At 47.7% G+C, this 21988-nt stretch overlaps 2 protein-coding genes across 2 annotated transcripts; one reads left to right on the plus strand and one right to left on the minus strand.

The window, feature by feature from the left end:
* Positions 1-5783: 5783 nt before the first annotated feature.
* LOC146175581 (uncharacterized) lies at positions 5784-19588 on the plus strand. Its single transcript, XM_084580808.1, has 3 exons — positions 5784-6332; positions 14538-14854; positions 19116-19588. The coding sequence occupies exon 3, from the start codon at positions 19222-19224 to the stop codon at positions 19573-19575; it is 354 nt and encodes a 117-aa protein (XP_084436934.1). The 5' UTR covers positions 5784-6332; positions 14538-14854; positions 19116-19221; the 3' UTR covers positions 19576-19588.
* On the minus strand, positions 8820-10622 carry LOC146175582 (uncharacterized). The gene has a single exon (XM_084580807.1). It carries the CDS (start codon positions 10620-10622, stop codon positions 9267-9269), a length of 1356 nt encoding a protein of 451 aa, XP_084436933.1. The 3' UTR covers positions 8820-9266.
* Positions 19589-21988: the final 2400 nt, after the last annotated feature.

The raw sequence follows: 21988 nt of genomic DNA on the forward strand, positions 1-21988 counted from the left end.
TGGCCCTTCCGGGTACTTCAAAATACGTGCCGCGGATTATATCGCAGCGATCCGTTGAAGCAGGCTAACGATAGGGTTTTACGGCGAGGCGGCTGCGAGACTGGTTTACGATTTTTCAGCGTTAGAATGCGGCTTTCTGGACAAGTGGCGTTGGTACTGTACGTTTACGCTTGCTTTGAAACTAGAAGCCCTCTATGAGGTCCAAGAGCGACAAAAGGTAGCTAAGTACAGATTACCTCATTTGTTGCGGCTGAGTGCGATTTAACAAGCAGTTTTGTTGTAACAAGCAAACAGACGTGCGCGTGGCTGTACTTGATGCACACGTTGATATGGATACTAGACAACCAGTGCAGCACAGGGAGTTGTAACTGCTGGCTGCGTCTGGTGTGTACAGAACTCGGCAGTCGAGTCTGAAGATGCAAAGACAGGTTGTGATGCTTTTCGTACAGGAAAGTGTTGCTGGAAGTGAACAGTTAAGAATCAGCAATAACGTCCACCGGACGTTTCAGTTAGGATTTTGGGAGCATCGGTCAGTGATCTTGAAGCGCTGTGATTACCAGCTCTCCAGCGAAGGGATGAAGTTCAGCCACTTAGTTTGAAAAACAAAAAAAAAATCGTACCGTAGAGAAAATAATGAGATCGATTATAACTTAGTTTGTTTGGCTTTCTCTGTCGGCAGAGCATGCTACTCCTCTTTCTGGTGCCAAACTAATGAGTAGTGTTGCTCGCTGACAGCTTCTTTAGCTTAGGGACGTTATGCGGGTCTCGAATATGACATTTGCTTTCCAGGACTGTCTGAGAAAAGTTGCCGATTTTTTTCAACAATGTTATTATTCTAGATATTGCTTGCTCAGCCATTAGGTTGAATTCCTTTCTTCTTCTTTTTTTTTTTTTTTTTTTTTGGGGGGGGGGGGGGGGGATCCGTACACCACTTGTGCTAACTATTTTAGAACGTGAAATGTTTACATCTCTTTGTTTAAAAGTTTTATGGCATCCGATCATTAACAGTGGACCACTAATTTGTGAGACTCCTGATAAGTGAACAGTAAAGTTGCTTTGTTTTTTGTTTGAGGGCCGCCTGCTGAACACATTGTATTGTTCCACAGTGAATATCACTCGGATTTCAAAAAAAAAAAAAAAAAAAATCAAGTTGTGTTTGTGTACACTTCTGTTTTTTTTTTTTTTTTTTGAAGAATATAGGGATTGCTATACACGCTTGTTACTGTACCCTTATTCTTCGGCGCTGATAGACTACGAAATACAGAACTGTATGCGATCTCTGTCGGTGGCCTAGACGGATACTGTTCTCTAAAGGCTTTAGAAGCAGCAGCATAGCATCAGATGCTCTATGAAATGAAGAACGAAAAAAAAAAAAAAAGTAACGATAAATCTGCTCCGATACTCATGCTATCATCTAGCTCCTTGTTGGCTTCCAAGCGTGCTTACAGGTTCGTTGGGCGGTGTTCTTTTTGTTTTGTTTTTTTATTCTCTTAGCCGCATACCTGCAATTTTAATTTTTGTTTATGACGAGCTGTCCATCGCTGGGAGACTGTTTTAGCCGAAGCAAGGCAGCAGCCACACGGCGCTAAATAACCACAAAGGGAGTAATTGCCCTGTGTTATTCTTGAGGAAACGGTAAAAAAAAAAAAAAAAAAAAAAAAAAAAAAAAAAAAAAAAAAAAAAAAAACTGCCTAAAAGTGCATGCTCCAGGTAAGAAAAGGGATTACTTACCTGCTACTTGTTTGATATACTTACTGGAAAGTGTTTGCGAGAGATGCCGACTTGGATGTCATATTGTCATAGGTAAAGACGCTATATTTTTGTCGCGTTAACTGTGCATCGAATTTTGTTTTATGTAGTTTAAAATATTTCAAGTAGTTAAAGTAGTTTTAAATATTTTCCGTTCGGAAATATTTTTCCCGATATTTTTTCCTCCCACACTGGTCGCGAGAGAGAAAAGATAGCGTCTGAAGGCCTTCAACGAACAGTTTCCTTATGCAGTTGTGCTATCAACTTAGGCGGCACACAGCTAACTCTAATCGCAGCAACTTATAAGAAAAGCGCTTGAACTGCACGATGTAAATAACCGCCATTTTGGTGCGCGGATGTGAGATCACGCCACTGTGGAGCGCTGAAGCGTAGCGCACATAGTGCGATCCAGTGCCTCGTAGTAGAGATTCGCGTCGCGTGACTGTTCGCCGGCCCTGCGAATTCCGCGTTCCTGAACGCAGCCGCTCCGAATAACTAAACTGCTTAAAATAACTCGATTAAGGCGAACAGATTAGAGAAACAGAGCATGAACTGATCTCTCCTCCCCGTCCCTCCCCCACAGCTTCCAAGCCTCCACTTATTTTCACTATAGTATCCACATTGTACAGCCTGATACTACGAACCATGATGATCGTGCAGGAGTTTACTGGCCATACATGCTCTAATATTACGACAGGCGCCAGCGTTTTCCGTAAAATTAACGAGAACTAGCCTGACAACACTACGTTAAGGGAGGTAACGTTAACGGACGTTAACACAATCCAATTCCGACGTCCTGTCGGCCGCGCTATTTTTTTAACATGATCTCGCATAGCTCCAAATTTCCGCCAAATGTAGTTTGGGTTACTTTCCTTGCGAAGCCCGTAACATTTACTCGCCCCCGTCTGCTGACATTAACTCATACTGTTAACCCAACTGTTTCATAAAGCTAACCATGCGTTTGCGATAATCGCCGTTGTCAGCCATACCACTCGTGTATATATAATTTGGGCGGATGCCCTTTGAACTTTATTTGGTATATACAGGATCGTAAACTTTTAGGGTGAACACACGAGCACGTGGCTGCTCTCTTCGGAGCGTCATTGCGTCCTATCCGACTGTGCACCGAAACTGAACGAGCATTCGAAGCCTCGCCCCCGGGCCCCTCTTTCAATGCGGCACTTTGCACTGACATGCAGCAGTGTCAGCCGGAATTGGACTTTAAAGAGAGCGACCACTTCCTCTCATGTTCACCACGTAGTGATATGACCCTGTACCTCATGTAGCATGTATCACGAACTTTTTAGCAAGTTGAATATAAATTTCGTTCTTCTTTCAGGGATCGACACGCCGTAGTGACCTCCTCGTAATGGTTTAGCTGTTCGTGATGGCCGGAAAGCAATAAGACTTCCGGTAGGATTAATATTCATTTTTTTTTTCATTCGTGTGTCAAGCGATGCAGGCCTTGGGTGCAGTGGGTCACAGTGACGGTAGTCCTGTGAAGTAAGCGCCGTTCCAGGCCGCCCTCCTCGCCGCTCCGGCGATCGGCCGACCATAGAGGCTCGATACTGGAATCGTGCGCAGACGCAGTCCCGGAAAAAATCCTGCTGTGGCCCGAGCTCGGTCCATTAGCGGAGCGTGTCCGATCTCCCTGGGAAGAATGCCGCACCGGCAGATATCCTGGGGATCTGTGACCGGGTAAGCGCCGTTGTGGTTTTCATACCTCGTGGACGTTATAAAAAATCGAGCATTTGCAGCAAAATATGCGTGCATGCATACGTACGTACGTACACATACATACATACATACATACATACATACATACATACATACATACATACATACATACATACATACATACATACATACATACATACATACATACATACATACATACATACATACATACATACATACATACATACATACATACATACATACATACATACATACATACATACATACATACATACATACATACATACATACATACATCGCTGATTCACGCGTTGTTCGGCTGCGGCAGGTGACGTCTGACTACACATGGTCTTAACTATTTACACTACCCTCACGAATAACGGCTCTCCAAGCAATCCAGTAAGGGTTATACTTGAAGCGCATCAACGGGGCGTCGAACTGGTTTCCCTTGACCTCCCGGTGCCTTAGAATTGTATAGTTTCGTTACGAGTTACTGGAAACTATACATTCCTTCATTTGTAATGCACAGACGACGCGCGATAACTACTGCGCAGATCGAGGATGTACTGCCCGGCAGTTCATGGTAGAAACATTTCACACAACACCACTCCATCCTCCTCCCACCCCTCTGCTTTTCCCCTGGGTATTCGATTCCAAATCCTTGAGACTAGTTGCAATTGAGGCATGCGCGAAAGATGTCGTTCGTCCATTTTTACTCACGGTATTGAAGCTGTTGAAGCGCGACTTCAGAGCTTTAAAAGGCCGGCTTGTCTTAAAGCAGACGTATACAACGTGAACGCAACAGGCCTGGTCTCTGCGCAGAGTGACAACTTAGTTCACTCTCAAGCTATAGTGCTGACGACGATATTGTATTGTTTGAATATACAAATTTCAAAAATATAAATTTGAGATCTACTATGACCATGACGGCTTGTCGGGGCTCCCTTGCAAATCGCGGTAAAAAGCGAGGCTATTAATTCAGTCAGCTTTCGGTTATGCAGGCTTTCAAACATGTCAAAGCGGACAACAGTCTATAAAGCTGCAAATGAGTCTCCAACAAGCAGCGAGTCGAACTCTTTTTGTAGGCCGACTATGGTCTTATTTGAAGCCTGACTTTTCCATTGCAGTTTCGATTGCACCAATACGTACCCCTACCCTCTTCTTGTTTTATCAGACCAAGAAGACGCGATTCAGAACAGTTACATACTGGCCTTAATCATATTAAAGAAGCTCAAATACTTTATAAATATGTTCTAAACTTTTTTCCTTAATGCACCCAAAGTATCGAGAACCAAGAGCTTACGGACCCCGCGAAGCAAGCGGGCTTTATTAACAATGCAGGAAAAACGCTGACGCTGCCTCCAAAATAAGGCTGTCTCTTGTGCGCACAAGTAGAACACGAACGAGCTCGTTGGCGAGCCGAATAACGCCCCTTACAAAGAGAGCGGCGACGAGGGAACGAACCTGAGTGCGAGGAGTGAAATGCGGATAATTTCTTGCCGACGAAGCGTCCAACGACCTAAGTGGCTGAAAAGCGTCGCGAGGGGAAAAAGATAGAGCGGGGGAGGCGAGAGGAAAAGAACACTGCCTTTCGGAAACGTCGTCGTCGTCGTCACGCTCCGTGCCTCCGGAGAACGCGGGCAGGTAAGTAACTATAGAGGTGAGCAAAAAAAAAAAAAAAAAAAAAACAAAAAAAAAAACAGAGACAATAAAAGCACACGATAGTTTCATAGCGAAAATGCATATCCACAGAGCCAACAAAAGCCCACCGAGGAAAACAGTACAGTAGCAGCGCACCGTGGTAGAACCGGGAGAGAAGAACCTGAGAGGCGAGAGATGGTTTTTAAACCGGAGCAGGGAACGTACTACGTAGTAGGTACGAGCGTGTGCAACAAATTGTCTTTCCGTTGCCGAAGACTGGATCATTATACCGGGACGAACAATAGTTCGAGGTGGCCGGAGGTTGGGGTGTGGAAGATTGAGGTGGATCGAGGGTAGGAGAGAGGGACAAGGCTGGAGGGCAGGCCGGAAGCTGCAGCGGGGTCTCTTGCAAGAGGATCAAGACAAGACCATCGCGGACACGCAGTCTAAACAAAAGGGAGTCACACACTGCATCCAGAAAAGCGGCAAACACTCAAGCGACAAGTGTAACGCGTGGCAGCCCACCAAGGGGAGGAGGAGGAGGATATCCGGCGGTGTCGCTAGGTAGCGCAGGCCACGCGTTCCGCACCGAGAGGGAACGGGAGCGACAATGCATCGTCCCTTTCCCTGGCGGACGACGCCCGAAACTGGACGACGACGAGCGACCGAACTACGGGAGGGTGGAGGATGAATGCACGAGTCCGGACACAGCAGCGGCAGGCTGGCGTCACGCTCGGCTGCCAGCGTGCGCGCGCTCGCGTACAGCTTTGGCTGCGTTGTGCGTACCAGGCCGAGCGGAGCGAAAGAAGGCGGGGTCCTCTCGGGCGTCCACCAGCAAAGGCAGCGCGAGCGTCTCATTCAATTGCGCGCCGCGCGCTCTACGGACGAGGACGTCGGGAGTCGCGTACTTGCGCAAGGTGTCCAGGCTGGCATCGCTAAAACATAGCGCCTCTGCAATCGAGTTTTTGTGCATGTGATAGGCGACAAGTCTCCTCTGCGCATGACTCGTCTCCCATTGTCATCCGGCAAAGCATCCGCGCATCCTCCTGGAGAGCCCTCTGGAAGCGACGTTTAGTGAACCTTGCTGGGATTTCGCTGCACTAATGCATCCACAAATGTGCTAGTGACTGCTTCTATGCAAGCCCACCAGGATGCGACAAAGCTTCGACTCGACCAAGCTACGGTGGTATAAATGGTTGTCGAGATGAGCCAGAGTTGATTACCTGGATGGTCGAACTGTGCAGGTGAGTTGGTTTCTGAAACTCAGGCATAGTGTGACCACTGACCCTGCATAGAGTTATAAGGCTCGAAGTTAAACTGTACGAAATTCGAGGCGATTTCAGCTGTTTTGTACTTCTCAGTTTTGTAAAAATGCTTCTAATTTTAGTGAGAAAGAACAGATAATCACAGCTCGAAGAATGGCTGAGTGAACAAGATTTACTCTTTATTAACTCTGTACGACACAGCACCGGTTGCAGCTTAAGTGCCACTAATTATGTGGGTCAGCTTCATAAGAAGCGTTTCTTTCTACACACACCGCGGCTGCCTGCAATGGCACAAGCCATTGGTCTGAAAAAGTGCGGTACGGTTGTAGCAGTCACATCTGTTTGCAGCTTAAACACTGAATTCAAGCTCCTTCGAGAAATGATGCAACAGAAGTTATACGCCAAGTGGAACTTGCGTAAGGATGCAACGGATCTTGTTTCTGTCTTCTCTAGCTTCGCCTGACTGGCAGTAAGCACGCGTTGAGAAAGATAAAACAGAGAGACTTGCAGATCATTAGCAAACGGCCTTCACACTGCATTTGCACTGTCATGACTGTCATTACAGCGTCGCAATACGCACACGCTGACCTCCTTCTCCGGTCTTGGTTGCATTCGCTTTGCATGAACTCCCATCAAGGCTACCTTGCGCGCGCATCCGCATCGAGGTGTTGGGTACTCGTCACTAGACACGCACGATACTTTAGTTCAGACAAACATTAAGGGCAATGGAGCGAGTCACTGTTACGGGTGTTAAGGAGCGTTTAAAATGAACACAAAGTCCTAAAGGAATGCAGAATATCTCCCGCCGGGTTGGCGCAGTGGTTACGGCGTTCGACTACTGTTCCCAAGGATGCGGGATCGAATCTCGTCTTCGGCGACCGCTTCACGATGGGGGTGAAAGCAAGGCGCCCCTGTGCTGTGCGATGTCAGTGCACGTTAAAGAGCCCCATGTGGTCGAAATTTCTGGAGTCGTCCGGCGTCTCTCATAGCCTGAGTCGCTTTGGGACGTCATGCCGCACAAACCAAGCGAATGCAGAATTTCGCTCCCCTGCAACAGATTTTGCCTTCTTTCTTAAAATGAGGGTTCCGAGAAAAGAAAATATCAGGTGTGCGGCCGCAAACTAGGGGAAAATAGAAAAAAAAAAACGTGTTTTTCTCAATTAAAGTATTGTTCACTGCCCGGCGTTTACGTCAGCAATAACAGCTCCAGCGAAGATTGCAACCGCAGCTCGCAAAGTAAGCAGGTAATCAGGAAGCAGTGTAGACCATGTAGTGTAAGTAGCGTTCCAAGAGAATCTCTGTTCGAAAACTGCGCAACCATAAGAAATCAACCACTCGAAGAGACCCTAATAAGTCAGGCATTCTGAGGGATAACACTGCAATGTGGGGCTCGTAACTTTGGCCGACACCACCTAGAACCTTGCTCTGCTATTTGTGAGCGCTGTGGGGTCGAGCGGCTCTCGTTGAAAGGCTCGCGACGTCAAATAAAACAAAATTAAACTGTGGGGTTCCCGCAAGTGGCTTATCGACGTTCTCAACGTTCTACTGTATTATGGAAGTAAGTAAGCCGAGTATATGATCATGAACCTCATCAACAAGAAACAAATTAGTTTGGTTTGGGGGGTTTCACGTCCAAAGGCAACTCGGGCTATGAGAGACGCCGTAGTGGAGGGCTCCGGAAATTTCGACCACCTGGGGTTCTTTAACGTGCGCTGACATCGCGCCTTGCTTTTCGTCTCCACCGAAAAGAGGCCGCTGCGGCCGGGATTCGATCCCGCATCCTTGGGCACCATAGTCGCTCTAACCACTGCACAACCACGGCGGGGCAAGAAACAAGTTAACCGGTATTTAACTCCGGTCAAACCGATTAAGACGTGCTAATTAGCACTGCCTGTCATGATTTGGCATGGTTTTGCCTCGCGGTTCAACATTGAGAGACTGGCGCAAAGTTTGGCAAAGTGTGCCCTCCCCAAAACAAAAATTTGTTGGTTTTGAGGAAAGGAAATGTTTATGGTGTATCTCACTTCTCGGCGGACACCTCCTATAATTGGCGGCATACAATTAGAGGAACATCTATGTCGTCGGTTCAAATCCCCATTGCAAAGTAGCCTATAACTTAATATGACTTAACATGGATGCCAAGTGGGAAACGAAATGGTGTGACGTCCCCCAGAACGCGGCAGAAAAAACGCTTGAGTCATAATATTGATATGTTATATTTTTGGTGTCGATTCCTGGTCCCGACACTCATGGGGCAAGGAAGGCTTTCGCCTTAAAACAGAATTAGGCGTTGTGTAATTAAAGACAACAGTTCCCTATAGTTCCAGTCTTTTCATGAATGAACATAAAAATGTAGCATGCTTCCTGGATACTGCGCTCAGCATGGTCAACTGAAGCTGCAGAGAAACGCTATAACGCATGGTGCATGAATTGGCACAAGTTATGTGCCGAATATTCGAAGCTTTACTCTGAGGTCTCATGAAGCAACTTAGCTTTTGTTTTATTTGAATGCGTACAAAGTAAATATTGTGAGCACGTATGGCTCCTACTTCATGTGGCTGACAATTTAAAAAAAGATTACTGGCGTGAAATAGTGGCCCAGGGATAGCATGCGAATTTTAATATTTTATTATGTATCGCGGTTAAGTAAGAAGAAAATGTTTGCCTTTTTTTTTTCATCAAGAAAAAGCTATACTTGACATGAAAGCAAGGTCGTTATAGTTACTTTTGGATAACTTTACACGCGGCATCTGAACGATTACTTGCGGGAACTGACATTATAGGTCAACTGAACATTCTCTACAGTACGGTTCAATGCTTGAAGAAAAGAAAATAACATCAAAATAGTAAGCGCTTACGCTACTTGAAAGTGGCACGGGAAAGTTCCTGGCGACTTCCCAGAACGCATACGGTCTATTCCGCAGAGGCGCCAATGCCACCGCGCTTTAGCATGCCTCGGAAGGGCCTGAACAAGCAACCCACGGGCCACAGCTCGGCGCGCATAAGCCCGTCAAAGTCCCTTTCGCTGACGGACACGTGAAAAGAAGTGTAATTGTCGTACTTTGACGGCAGCCTCGTGCACACGCAAGGGTGGGCGCCCCCTGTCACCCCATTGACGAACTCCGAGACGTTCTTGCACGTGGTAGACGGATGCAGACGGGAGACGAACAGTGCTCGACGTCTGCATGGCTTTGGAGCTGCCGACAGCGTACTGTCGGGGCATGTTCCCACGTATGGTGGCAGCCTGCGACTACGGCGGGTTGTGGGGAGGCCACCAGCGGGTCTCTGTTTCGAAGCGACCAGTGCGGTCGAAGAAGGAGTGGCAGGTTCAAGGTGACACGGAGGGGGTCGCTTCCGCATGCCGGAGGTAGAAGGCGAAACACTTCGGCAAGGATCGGTAGCGATGCTGCTGCCACCATCCTCGGCCATAGCCGAAACGGCAACCCGCTTCCACGCCTCTTCGCACTGGGCTTCCTCGACCGCATCTCGAACACAATGGCGGGCGTCGGTTCGCAATACGTCCGCGTATGTCTTCGATGTCTCCGCGAGCGGGCACGGGCCGGCTCTTTTGTCGGGGCCGAAATAGATGGTTCCCAACAGTTGCGTGGCACCAGCGAGATGCACTCGGAGGAAATCACTTTCTCCCTTCAGTAGGCGTACGTCTGCGGTCAGGGCCTCGACATCACGACGCAGAAGTTGAGCGGCTTGACGCAAGTCGTCTAGGTCGTCGCAAGACGAGTTTTGGCCTCGCGTCATTGAACAGGCATCATCGAGGTCGTCAGGAGATAGGCTCTCGCGTGGCTGTTCAGTAAAGGAGCCATCGACACTTTCATCGCTGGCGAGTGACCGCGGCTGTTCGACATCTCTGATAGGATCCACTCGAAGACATTCGTTTTCGATCTTCAGTGAGCGGACATCATTGGCTATACCATCCACTTTTTGACAAAGAAGACGTACCAGTTGACGGAGGTCGAGGGAGTCCTCAGGCGGAGAAGGGGAGATAAGTGGGGCTTCGTGCTGGCTCCCACCGGTGCCCGAGGGCACCTCCTTGCCCACAACAGCGGCCCTTTCCGGGTCGTGACGCCGTGTACAAGCGAAGCACTTGAACGTGCTGACTCCGTTCACGACGACCAGGTCCAAGTCTTCGTTCCTGATGCCGACGCACTCACAGTGGAACTGTTTGAGGCACTTGCCGCAGCGCACGGTAAACTCCTGGCTGCAAGCGACGGCCGCGGAGCAGGCACCGCACACGTCCTTTCCTCGCGGCATTCTCCGGTCCCGTGTAGCAGCAGTGCGCATATGTGCGGCGCCAAAGCAGCCAGATGACATAAACGGCGCTCCGCGACGCGAGCATTCATCCGGTGTAGAGGAGGAATATTATGCAAGGCAAAGGTGATCTACAGGCCTTTTCCCCGGATATCGCCGAGCACGTGGCCTCAGCACGGACAATTAAGGCAACAATTCCGAGCGATTACGAAGCCTCGCGTCCTTGGCAGCGAGGGACAGGCTGAGGTGTGGTAGGGATGTGAATATTGAACAGAAAAGGCGCGCTATCTACCGTAGGGTAAGACGAGACTTCACTTATGCGGACGGCGTAATCAATAACCCCCTAAAAGTGCTGATCCCTCCATCAGCGTCCTCACTATATAGATGTAAACTTCAGAGAGCTTGTGGGACCGGTATAAGAGTACGGTATAATTGACAGGGTTTCAAGCCATTTGGCAAAAAAATCGGAGGGTTAATACCTTCAGCCTCATAACACATCCGACGATCCTCAATGAGAAGTTTTTGATTAAAAAAACAAACAAAAAAACATGCCATACATTTTTACAGGAATATTCCTGAGGAATTGGCTGTATGGCTACGGTGTTAGGTTGCTGGGTTCAAGGTCACAGCATTGAATTTGGACCTCGATGACCACGTTTACAACACAGAACCAATACAAACACACTCTTTTCCTTCTTCCTACAGTCGCAAAAACAACAACTGCTGTGCGATGCCAGTGTACATTGAATAACTACCGGCTATCAGACGTGATTATACTTCGACTACTGCATCTCCCAGAACCTCATTGGATGTTACTTTTTCAATGCCGCACCGTAACTGCTTGTATGATACTTTACTTTGTGCTTTGAACATTCTGCTGGGCGGAGCGAAGCTTTTTTTATGTGCGTTCATTTGACATTTGAAGGCAAGAATGAAAGAGGGAGAGGAGTGGGATTAAAATGGTTTTTAAAACACTACAGAACAGGTGAAGACTGCACATAAATGTGTATGCATCCATATAGCCTATAAATACATGCTTACATAACAAACAAAGGGACTCAGTGCAGCATGCATAACTGCTTGGAAGACAACATCCGCTCACTAGCCATAAAGGTGCAACTTCTGTATACTTAATCATGCGCTTAGTGTATCCTGGCGTCAGGAACAAGTGGCAGGAAAAGATTACTTGAGCATATACGCTTATCTGGTTTGGTTTGTTTTATGGTGTTTAACGTCCCAAATCGTCTCGGGCTATGAGAGACGCCGTAGTGGAGGGCTGCGGAAATTTCAACCATCTGGGGTTCTTTAAGGTACACTGACATCGCACAGCACACGGGCGCCTTGCTTTTCGCCTCCATCGAAGAGTGGCAGTGATGGCTGGGATTCGATCCCGCATCCTTGGACACAGCAGTCGAACGCCTCAAGCACTACACCACCACGGCAGGGCGTGTACGCACATCTCTCTTGCTCTGACTTCAGTGTGAGTTTCTACTGCGCCTCAGGAAAGACATTCGCTCGTACTTTATCGCACAATGTTCTACAGATGAGCAGTTGGTTGGTTGGTTGGTTCACAGGAAGGGAAAGGCGCAGTATCTGTCACGCTTGCTCTGTGGACACCTGAACCGCGCCGTAAGGGAAGGGAGGAAGGTGGGAATGAAAGTGGAAAGAGAGAAAGGGGAGCCGTAGTGGAGGGCTACGGAGTAGTTTCGACCACCTGGGGATCTTTAACGTGCGCTGACATCGCACAGCACACGGACGCCACTTCGTTTCGCCTCCATCGAAACGCAGCCGCCGAGGTCGGGTTCGAACCCGGGAACTCCGGCACAGTAGTCGGGCGTCTTACCACTGCGCCACCCCGGCGGGGCAGATGAGCAGTTACCATATAAGGATTCCGAGCCTATTCCAATTCGTACAGTCGCGCAGTGGTTACGGTGCTCGACTACTGTTCCCAAGGGCGCGGGATCGAATTCTGGCCTCGGCGGCCGCTTTTCGATGAAGGTGAAAAGCAAGGTGCCCGCGTGCTGTGTGATGTCAGTGCACGTTAAAGAACCCCAGGTGGTCGATATTTCCGGAGTCCTCCACTACGGCGTCTCTCACAGCCTGAGTCGCTTTGGGACGTTAAACCCCACAAACCAAACCAAACCCTCCTCGCGGCCGCAACGTGCGCTCAAAAGCTCGACGCGAGGCCAAGTTGGCCTTTGTCTCGTTCTCAAATGGGCGCTGCGAGAGCTGCCCACGCACGGCTCATAATTTTTGAGACACACTAGTAGTGGTCTCGGTGACGACACTGGTAGCTTCCACAGCACAGCCCGGTTGGTTAGAGAGGCAGCGCTTCATTGTAGGCCTCGCGTGCCAGACAAAGCAATCTAGCGGGCAAGCGCGCCTAAGTGGCCGCTTCCTATTCTGCTCACGGCACTGACAACATACAATGACACCGACGAGCGTCAAATAAAACAACAATAAAATGAAGAAATAAATACGGAGAAAGCGTGGCAAGCTCAGAACGCGAGCGACGGCGCGTTCTCGGGCCGAGGATGTTGACGACGGCGGCCATTGTGCTTGTCAACAATGAAAAGAAAAACGAGAGACGCCATAGGCGTGCACATCCCTGCCTCGTCGAGCACAACAAGCGAGCGGGGGGCGTTGCACTGGATTCGAGCGCACGAGCTCGGGAGCTGTACGCAGACACATTCAAATGAAGTAGCCAGAGTTCAGCAGCAACGGTCAGGTCGACGTCTCTTTGTGTGCGGAGCAGTGGCAACAAGCGAACAAAGCGGCCGTTTCGTCCACGAAGGCGTGCGAGTTGAGCCTTGCTCATCTCTCTCTCTATGCCTTGCTCGCTATGGACACTGACGAGTGGGAGCACGCTTATCTGTGTGTGGTTGTGGCGATCTCTCTGCCCGCATGCATGTAGCCGACATGTAGGACACTCTGCGGTAGATCGAGTTGTACACACCTCCACGTGCGATGATTTGGCCCTGACTGCTTTATGCGGGTGGTCGGACATTCGTGCTTCTGATTGACTGAAGTTTACCATTGAGAAGAACTTCTAACTGGGCGTGTCGATGTATGTTCAGGAAGACAAAGGAGCACAGAAAGATACACGGACGTGGAAAGGACCATTGCTACACGGCGCACGGGGGCAGAATGGGAAGTAACAATTCTGTGCGTACCTTTTCTCCATCCACTCATTTGTACACACATTTATATAGAGACGCATTTTCACAACAGCCCTATTATGCGACAGCGTTAAAGGGGAACTTACGCCGAAAATCCGGCGTAGGCGTCGGTGTCGATGCCGCCGTGTGTGATGTGAGCGAACAATCTTAAGCAAGGCGCTGGCAGGCGGTAGCTGGCAGCTGGCATGGTAGGACACTGATTATTCGGTGGTTTGTGCGACTTAACGAAACCACATGATATCAGAAACTTCGGAGGAGCTGCCAGTTTGGGTTGCCCATTTGAGGCGAGAAGGTATAGAAAAAGAATCAACCTTCCAAAGCTATTGATTCAGGGTCGGGCACGTTCAAACGGCTTGGTTAAAGCGGGTCGTTATATGTCGGGTGGTTGCGCATTCTATCGCATCATACTCTTAATGGCGGTGTTTAAGTGTTCCTCATATATATACGTTTCCTTCGGTGTATGAAAGTGCAAGGCTTCCTAATCACTGTCCCGTCTGACTCTAGGGACCGTTTTCATCGCAAACACCGGCCGCTAAGATATCTGTTAGTGACATATCAAGTTCTCAATTTAGTCGACTGTCTTCCCAGTTCTGGGGGCAAACAGAGCTTGCAGATGCTTTGACATTCTTTCAGAACCAGTACCAAACGTCTTTGTGTGCATGGCTACAACGAAAAAAAAAAAGCGCAATAACTGACTTAACGTTAGATACCGGAAGTCCTGAACCGTCTCCTAACGCAGGTGTTGAAGTTTAGGGCCCCACCCAGGAGGCCGTAGCTTGACGTCACGGCGTCTTAGACGTCACTCGCTGACGTCTGCCGTGACGTCACGCATACCGGCGGCTCCAGGGTGGCGGACCCCGTGGGTCGGCAGACCGTGCTGGGGCTGGTGGTGCCGGGCCTGCTCTGCTTGGTGGCCGGAACCGTGTGCGCCTTCTACGCCTTCCTGGTGGGCGTCTCGCTCATCGCCTTCGGTGCCCTCCTCCTGCTGCTGCCGGCGCTCGCGTGCCGCATACTCAAGTCGCTGCCCGACCAGTATTCCCCCGAGGATGGAAACAGGTACGCCGCAAGTTTTGCTTTCTCGTCAGAACTAGGGCATCGATAACCGCGTTATCAGGGAGGCTTTTCGGTCGAGTCTGCGGCGGTAGTGTATCGAAGCAAAACTGAGTGAAAACACCACTTCTTACTCACGTGACCATCTCGTGACCAATGATACACCACTGGTTTGCTCACCACTTCTACAAATGGGAATGTGCAGTCTGTAGCCACGTGATCCGCTGTTATGATCAGTGGGTCTGGTAACCGATTGTCCCTGTTAGGTCTACCACAAATACACGTTCTTCTGCCCGCGGAGGACAAAATGTCGTATAAGATTTCTTTCCTTGTTCACAAAAGTAGCAAAAAACAAAAACATAATAGTGAGTGGATAATACTGCAGCCTGTGACGCAAGAAAAACATTGTTTTTAGGAAAGGAGAGACGCATGCAGGGACTGTCTCACTTCCGCGGCTTATTCCGCTGCCACGCCGTGAGGGATGGGAAGGGGGGAAAGTGGAAGTGAAAGAATATAGCTTATGGTTTGGTTTTATCCATAAGGTCCAACGACCCAAAGCGATTCGGGCTAAGAGGGAACCCGTACTGGAGAGCTCTGAATAATTTCGACCACCTGAGGTTCTTTAACGTGCACTAACAACACCACACAGTACATGAACGCCTTAAGGCGGGAGTATACAGGAGTGTACGCAAAGTGAGAAGGGAAAATCAGGAGGAAGCAACACAAGAGAGCAGGGCTGCAGCAAGAAGAAAACAGGTTCTGGCTTGATACAGCACGAGCTGCTTTAAATGAAAGAGTGAATAAACGGTTGCTTTCGGCCGCTGTTTGGAGAATTAGGGAATCAGGAGGGATAGGCGTGCAGCTTATTCTTGGTTCATAAGGGAATCAAGGAATTCGTACCGCGCCTGCTGCTCCAGGATCCCGCTGAAGGCATATGCTGTGCAGATTAGCCACCTACCTTTCCCTGGGCCTACGCGTCCGCTGTGCGCTATCCTGATAGAATGTGATGTACTACTGAGCTGATTTACTTCTACCAGAGTATGGAATATAAGTCCAAAGCTTTCAAGAATACGTACGGTAGAAAGCAGAGGACCAGGTGTGTAAATAGTTAAATAAGACAATACAACACCTAGCGAGGCGCAGAAAAAACAAGTGCGTTTCAGTGGCAAAGAATCAAGGTATCGAGGAAAAAATGCATGCTCAGAGCACGCTCAGGAGGTATGAGATCACAACACTCAGGGGTTAGAAGAACCTTAGAAAACGTTGCACAGGAATGTTTCAACAGATTCTGAATGGGCTATGTAAACGTACTACAGGAGACGTGGTTAATCTGTCTATTAGGCCGAAGCAATCCCAGTTTTCACAGTGCTTTTGTTGCGTTTAAAACAGTTCACTGCCATGTGTGGAAACGACGGGCAAGCAGCAAGCTGAAGAGCGATGGCAAATGAAACGCTTGAGAATGTATTCTGAGTCATGGATGTAGCTTTTCTTGCATTTTGTTTTACAAATTTCGCCCGTTTTCGGCACCCAGTAACCCACATTTATTCGATTTACCAGATAGACCCAATCGTCTATGTGCCGAAAGAACGTCAACTGAACGTTACTCGCGTGTCTCCCTTCATGAGATATCGCCATCGCATGCCATGATTTTGTACGTTTTTCGCAGAAAAATGTACAAAATCATCCGTGAGTCATGTGCATGGGGTTTGGCTTGCACGATAAAGTCCGAGCTAAGTTCAGACTTAAATGGTGTCTTTAGAAAGACCAAGCTTATTTAAGACGGCTCGGTTCATGTTCACCAGAGTGGCTTCCCAGAACGGCCTCAGCAACCACTTGGGGCATTTTTCCTCATAACACAATCTTAAGCCGCAAAAAGCAATGGCACGGATTTTACACAACGCAAAATTGACGGAATGTGTACATCTTACAGCAGGGACAGTGCCAGCGCATCCCTGTATTTCCCTAATTTCTCTACTTAGGTACCTGGCGTCCTTGTGTCTTAACCAAGACAGCACTAGAGTCGTAATCATACAAGCGACTTATTCAAGTCAGGACTGAAGCCCAGTCTTGACTCCAGTCTTAAGCGTCCATGCTAGTGGCCTATTCTTTAGACTCCAGTTAAGTCTGGACTTAGCTAAGACAGTCTTAAGATTGTTTTGTGCAAGCGGGCCCATGATTCCTTCTTGTGGGGCAAATTTTGTGTGGCAAAGGAACGCATATATATATATATATATATATATATATATATATATATATATATTGTGAGCACTGTGTGGCTCTTCATCTTCCACACGGCTGAACGTGCTGCTTCCTGCTCCCTCTTGTAGATACCCATCGTCATCGCGGAGTGTGTTTGGCTGCAGTGTGCGACCAAGGCTTCAGGTCTGCAATAAAGCCTGATTCTCCAAGTCCGACCTTCGCGCTACCTTACAATATATATATATATATATATATATATATATATATATATATATATATATATATATATATATATATATATATATATATATATATATATATATATAGAGCGAAGTGTACGCTTCATTTAAAGAAACATTTTATTGGACTCGACGTTTCGACCAGAAGGCCAGCTTCTGGTCGAAACGTCGAGTCCAATAAAATGTTTCTTTAAATGAAGCGTACACTTCGCTCTATAATTTTTTAAGCGGCCAAGTACGCTATATATATATATATATATATATATATATATATATATATATCGAAGCCACAGCGGGCGATGTTCTCGAGCTAGCCACTGACAGTCATACACACAAGAAACCTAACTCGACTATACAAGACCATTTGACTCAGCCCGACCATACTTTTTTTATACTCCAGCCACTTGTGTGTCTGTATGTATAAATTCTTCAGTTTCTATGTATGCCGCTTCCTTAGAACCAGTTATCCGTCTGAAAAAGCGTGCACTGAGAATTATTACTTTCCGGTGGATACTAATTCTAGCTTACACTTGTTCAAAGCAGTTCGCGCGCAGCCACTACCGTATTTCATCAAATAAAAAAACCGCTGAAATTATTCACACAATTGTAAAAACCCAATCAGCTTGTTTAAAATCCCATCTCGAAATACAAGAGCCGCAACCAACCAGAATTTCAAAACTGCCTGCATCTTATTGCATATACAGCGTAGGGCGCGTAAAACTTAATGGTGCACTAGTCTGGAATTCGCTGTCAGTACATATAAAACTAACTGCTAACTTTAGGTTACATAGCAGCCAAGGTGCATTTTTTGACAAAAATCTTAAATGCGTAGCTCACCTCACATACTGCAAGAAGAAACTAATTACTGTCTTCATTTTTACCAAAATGTAAATCTCGGTATATTTATGTTGGCAGGCATAGCTCCAGAAATGTAGTATTCTGTATATTTATATAACTACTTGGTTGCTAAAAGGAATGTTCTGCACTGACATTTTTTTGTTTGTTAATTGTTCTATTGATGTTGTCGACACAACATGGAATAATTATGATGTATAATTTGTTTGATGATTTGCTGTAGTTAAAATTTGAAACATTTTTTTTGGACCCTGAACTAGCCATTTAAAATGGGTCTAACAGGTGCTTTGTATTTTGCATGATGCAATATAAACATAACAAAAAAAATGAAATCATGTCCTGATTTTTTAGCCATATCCGCGTAACTAAAATGAGGGTATTTAAAACCTGTGAGCTTCATGAAAAAAAAAAAAAAAAAAAAAAACAGAATCCCGAGAGATTCTGCACGATACTGCGAATTCTCCGCAAAATATCCTCGAAATATTACTTCTTACTCTTACACCAACTATTTCCGACGGCCAAGAAATTGAATGGGTTCACCAAACACCGAAAATTCCTTCGGTGATAATGGGTGTTCAGCGACACGTGGGTCGTAGTGGCAGGCGTGCACACTAAGATCGCCTGTACATATCGCCTGGACTTGAGAAGGGATGTCTTCCTGGTTCAGCTAAACGTCTGTACTCTACCGATAACCGATGTTCCTCAACAAAACATCGTAGTGGAATCCAAGAGGAAGCAAATTAACGTAGCAGGGGGCGGCAGAGAGCTAAGGTCAGCAGATTCAATTAGGAAATTCGCAAGGATAACTTAGCTCAAGGCTACTGCCAGTTGGAGATGTTTCTTTTTCCTGAAGTAGACTGATAGCATAAAGATGATGATGAAGTATGCAAGTAAAGGTTAAACTTGAAGTCTTCAAAGTCTTCAAAGTACCGCTCACAGCAGCATGCCTTTCCCTTGTCCTCCTTTTTTCCCAGCAAAAAGGAGAGTCAACGCAACATCGCCCGGGACGCCCGGCCAACCTACGGGTCCCGGTACGCCGCCGCCGCCTACGTGAACCCGGCGTTCGAGCCTAAGGAGGCGATGGGGGATGACGCGACGACCGGCTACAGCCGCGTCAGCGCCATCAGCTGCAGTCGCTTGCAGAGGCCCGAGAAGCAGCAGTCGCAGAATGGCAAGAAGGAGCGGCCGCTATCTCCGCGGCAGTGCCAGACCAAGAACGGCACTCCCAGAAGGTACGCCAGCACCAACAGCCTCGCCGCAGAGCTGCACAGCGCCTGCCGGTACCAGCAAGGTGGCACTAAAGAACCACCCCGCAGAATGTCGCCGGACGGTCACACTGGGTTCCGCCACATCGAGTTCGACCAGGAGTCGGCTCGCTTCGGCGAACGTCCGCCGAGGTACTCTACCGTGGTCAGAGAGAGTCCGCTAATATAAATGTCGCTAACGAGTCTCGAGTCGTAACTCTGCGAGCTGCTGTACATTCCCTGCCTCTCGCCTTTCGGCGCTGTGGCCCTCTAACCATTGGGTGTCGGCTGTATTGCACCACAGAACACATTTTAGTGTTTTATTTATTTTACATTGTTTTGTCTTTTGTTTGAGAAATACAGCCTTCTACGGATGCATACGGCAAGGTGTGCCTCCAAAACTTCTTAGCGACATGTAAAATAATCTGGAATTTTTTTCGCACCGTCAATAAATGTTTATCTCATGACATACGCCGTCCGCCCAAATAAAATGGAATGGGAGCGCTGTCAACGGCTACATTTAGCGAGAGTGAACCATATATATCAACGCGCGATGAAACACACAGAATATGGAACAACTTTTTGTCACTCCGAAGATTATGTCCATTTACGTATCAAATGACACTCTCTTCGAGTCGGCGAACTACTAAACAGTACTTCAACATTTCGTTTAGTTTTCATAGCATAGCAGTCTAGACGTCGTGACCTTGACGAGATTGATCACATGAAAAAGCTCAGCTAGGTTAGTCGATGATACCGCACGGAAATTACAGTTTAACTCTATTACGTAAACAATATAAACCCGGGCAGAAACCGAACCACGCCTGCAACACACCTAAACAGTGCAGTGACACACACACACACACACACACACACACACACACACACACACACACACACACACACACACACACACACACACACACACACACACACACACACACACACACACACACACACACACACACACACACACACACACACACACACACACACACACACACACACACACACACACGCACGCACGCACGCACGCACGCACGCACGCACGCACGCACGCACACACACACACACACACACACACACACACACACACACACACACACACACACACACACACACACACACACACACACACACACACACACACACACACACATGCTTATTATGTTGCAAGGGATTTTGATGGGAAATTTAATGGAATAATGAAGCCGGGGCTGACGTAATCAAGAAATGTTGGAGGTCGCTTGAAGATGTTTTTGTGAGCCTTTCAGGACATGCAACTAGGCCTGCTGCTGATGATGATGAGGTGATGTTGAAAACCAAGGCTTTATCACTTGCTGCTGATACCTCTGTACGCGCACCGCAGCGTGATACGAGCTGCTGTGGCGGGACTCCCGCTTTCCGGCTATCAATTAAGACCACATTTTCTAACTTAAATTCTCCGAATGTCTTTTCCTTGAAAGCGCGCTCACCAATTGGGTTAAGCCCAGAACAGGATGCGGTGCTCAGCTTTGATGTCGCGTCGTTGTGTATATCAGCTGCACTCAAGAGTAGTGACCGAAAATTTAGTTACTGTTATAAACATGCAAAATATTATATTTGCAGGCATAATATAACACGGTGTTGTTTTCTTTATCATCACATATAGCCCTGACTTTGACCACGTTTTTCGTTAGAGCAGCTAACGCAAATGCAATGAGATTTAGGCTTTTTGTCTCACGGGCACAGATCGCGCGACTGAAAGTGAAGCACAGCCCGATTGCACATTTAGACAACGGAAAAACGCAATCAGGTCCGCTGTGTCCCCCGAGCGTTCGAAGTTAGCAATACGGACCAAGAAGGCTTCCTTGGAGTCTCCGGACTGTTCTCTTATTACCGAGTATCTCCCGTGACTCTCATGTGCGGCACTCATTATGCTTACTGGAAGAGAGCAGCAACGTTCGAAGTCGACAAAGCCAAAACATTAAATACACATATTCTCATTGAGTCTAACCGAAACACCCCGGCAGTCACCGCAGGGCTGTTAGTGCCTCATATATAGCAAATTAATGCGCTGTGATTCACTGCATATAACGTGCGAATACACACTTTGAATGCTCTTCAGATTCCCAGTTGAGCACACAACCTATGAGCCCCACTGGGGCCTCAACGTTTTTATAAAGACAGCTCCGACTCCATGTTGGCGTTGCCACACAGACCGCTACGGTACAGGATGGCGCACGTCTTAGCTCTCAAAACGACATCGATCAGTATATTACAGTTACAAAGGTTCTTTGACGGATTTCGACAGTCCCTATGAGGCATCGACACTTTGGCCATCCACTTGTTCTGCACTTCGCAGCGTCTTTCGCGTTCGGGCCCACCGCGGCGAACGCGAACAATAGGTATATCATGGCGGGCCTTCCAAGGGTCGCTAAAGCATTTGACAAAACAACAGACGTAACTAGCGGCAGCATTGTAGGTGAACGGGGCCAATAAAAGAACCGTATAATAAGAAGCCGCCTCCAACGGGTATGCGGCGAATGAACTCTCATCGTTTGGCAACGGAGACACACGCACGCGCGGTCTCAGGCACGTGAGGACAATGGCCCGGCACAAAG

This window comes from Amblyomma maculatum, chromosome 10, assembly GCF_055883805.1.
Source record: "Amblyomma maculatum isolate TAMU_Amacu chromosome 10, ASM5588380v1, whole genome shotgun sequence".
NCBI lineage: Eukaryota > Metazoa > Arthropoda > Arachnida > Ixodida > Ixodidae > Amblyomma > Amblyomma maculatum.

What these genes read in the sequence shown, in the direction of transcription:
- LOC146175582 (XM_084580807.1), bottom strand. Translation starts at nt 10,622, where the DNA reads ATGCCGCGAGGAAAGGACGTGTGCGGTGCCTGCTCCGCGGCCGTCGCT.
- LOC146175581 (XM_084580808.1), top strand. Translation starts at nt 19,222, where the DNA reads ATGGGGGATGACGCGACGACCGGCTACAGCCGCGTCAGCGCCATCAGC.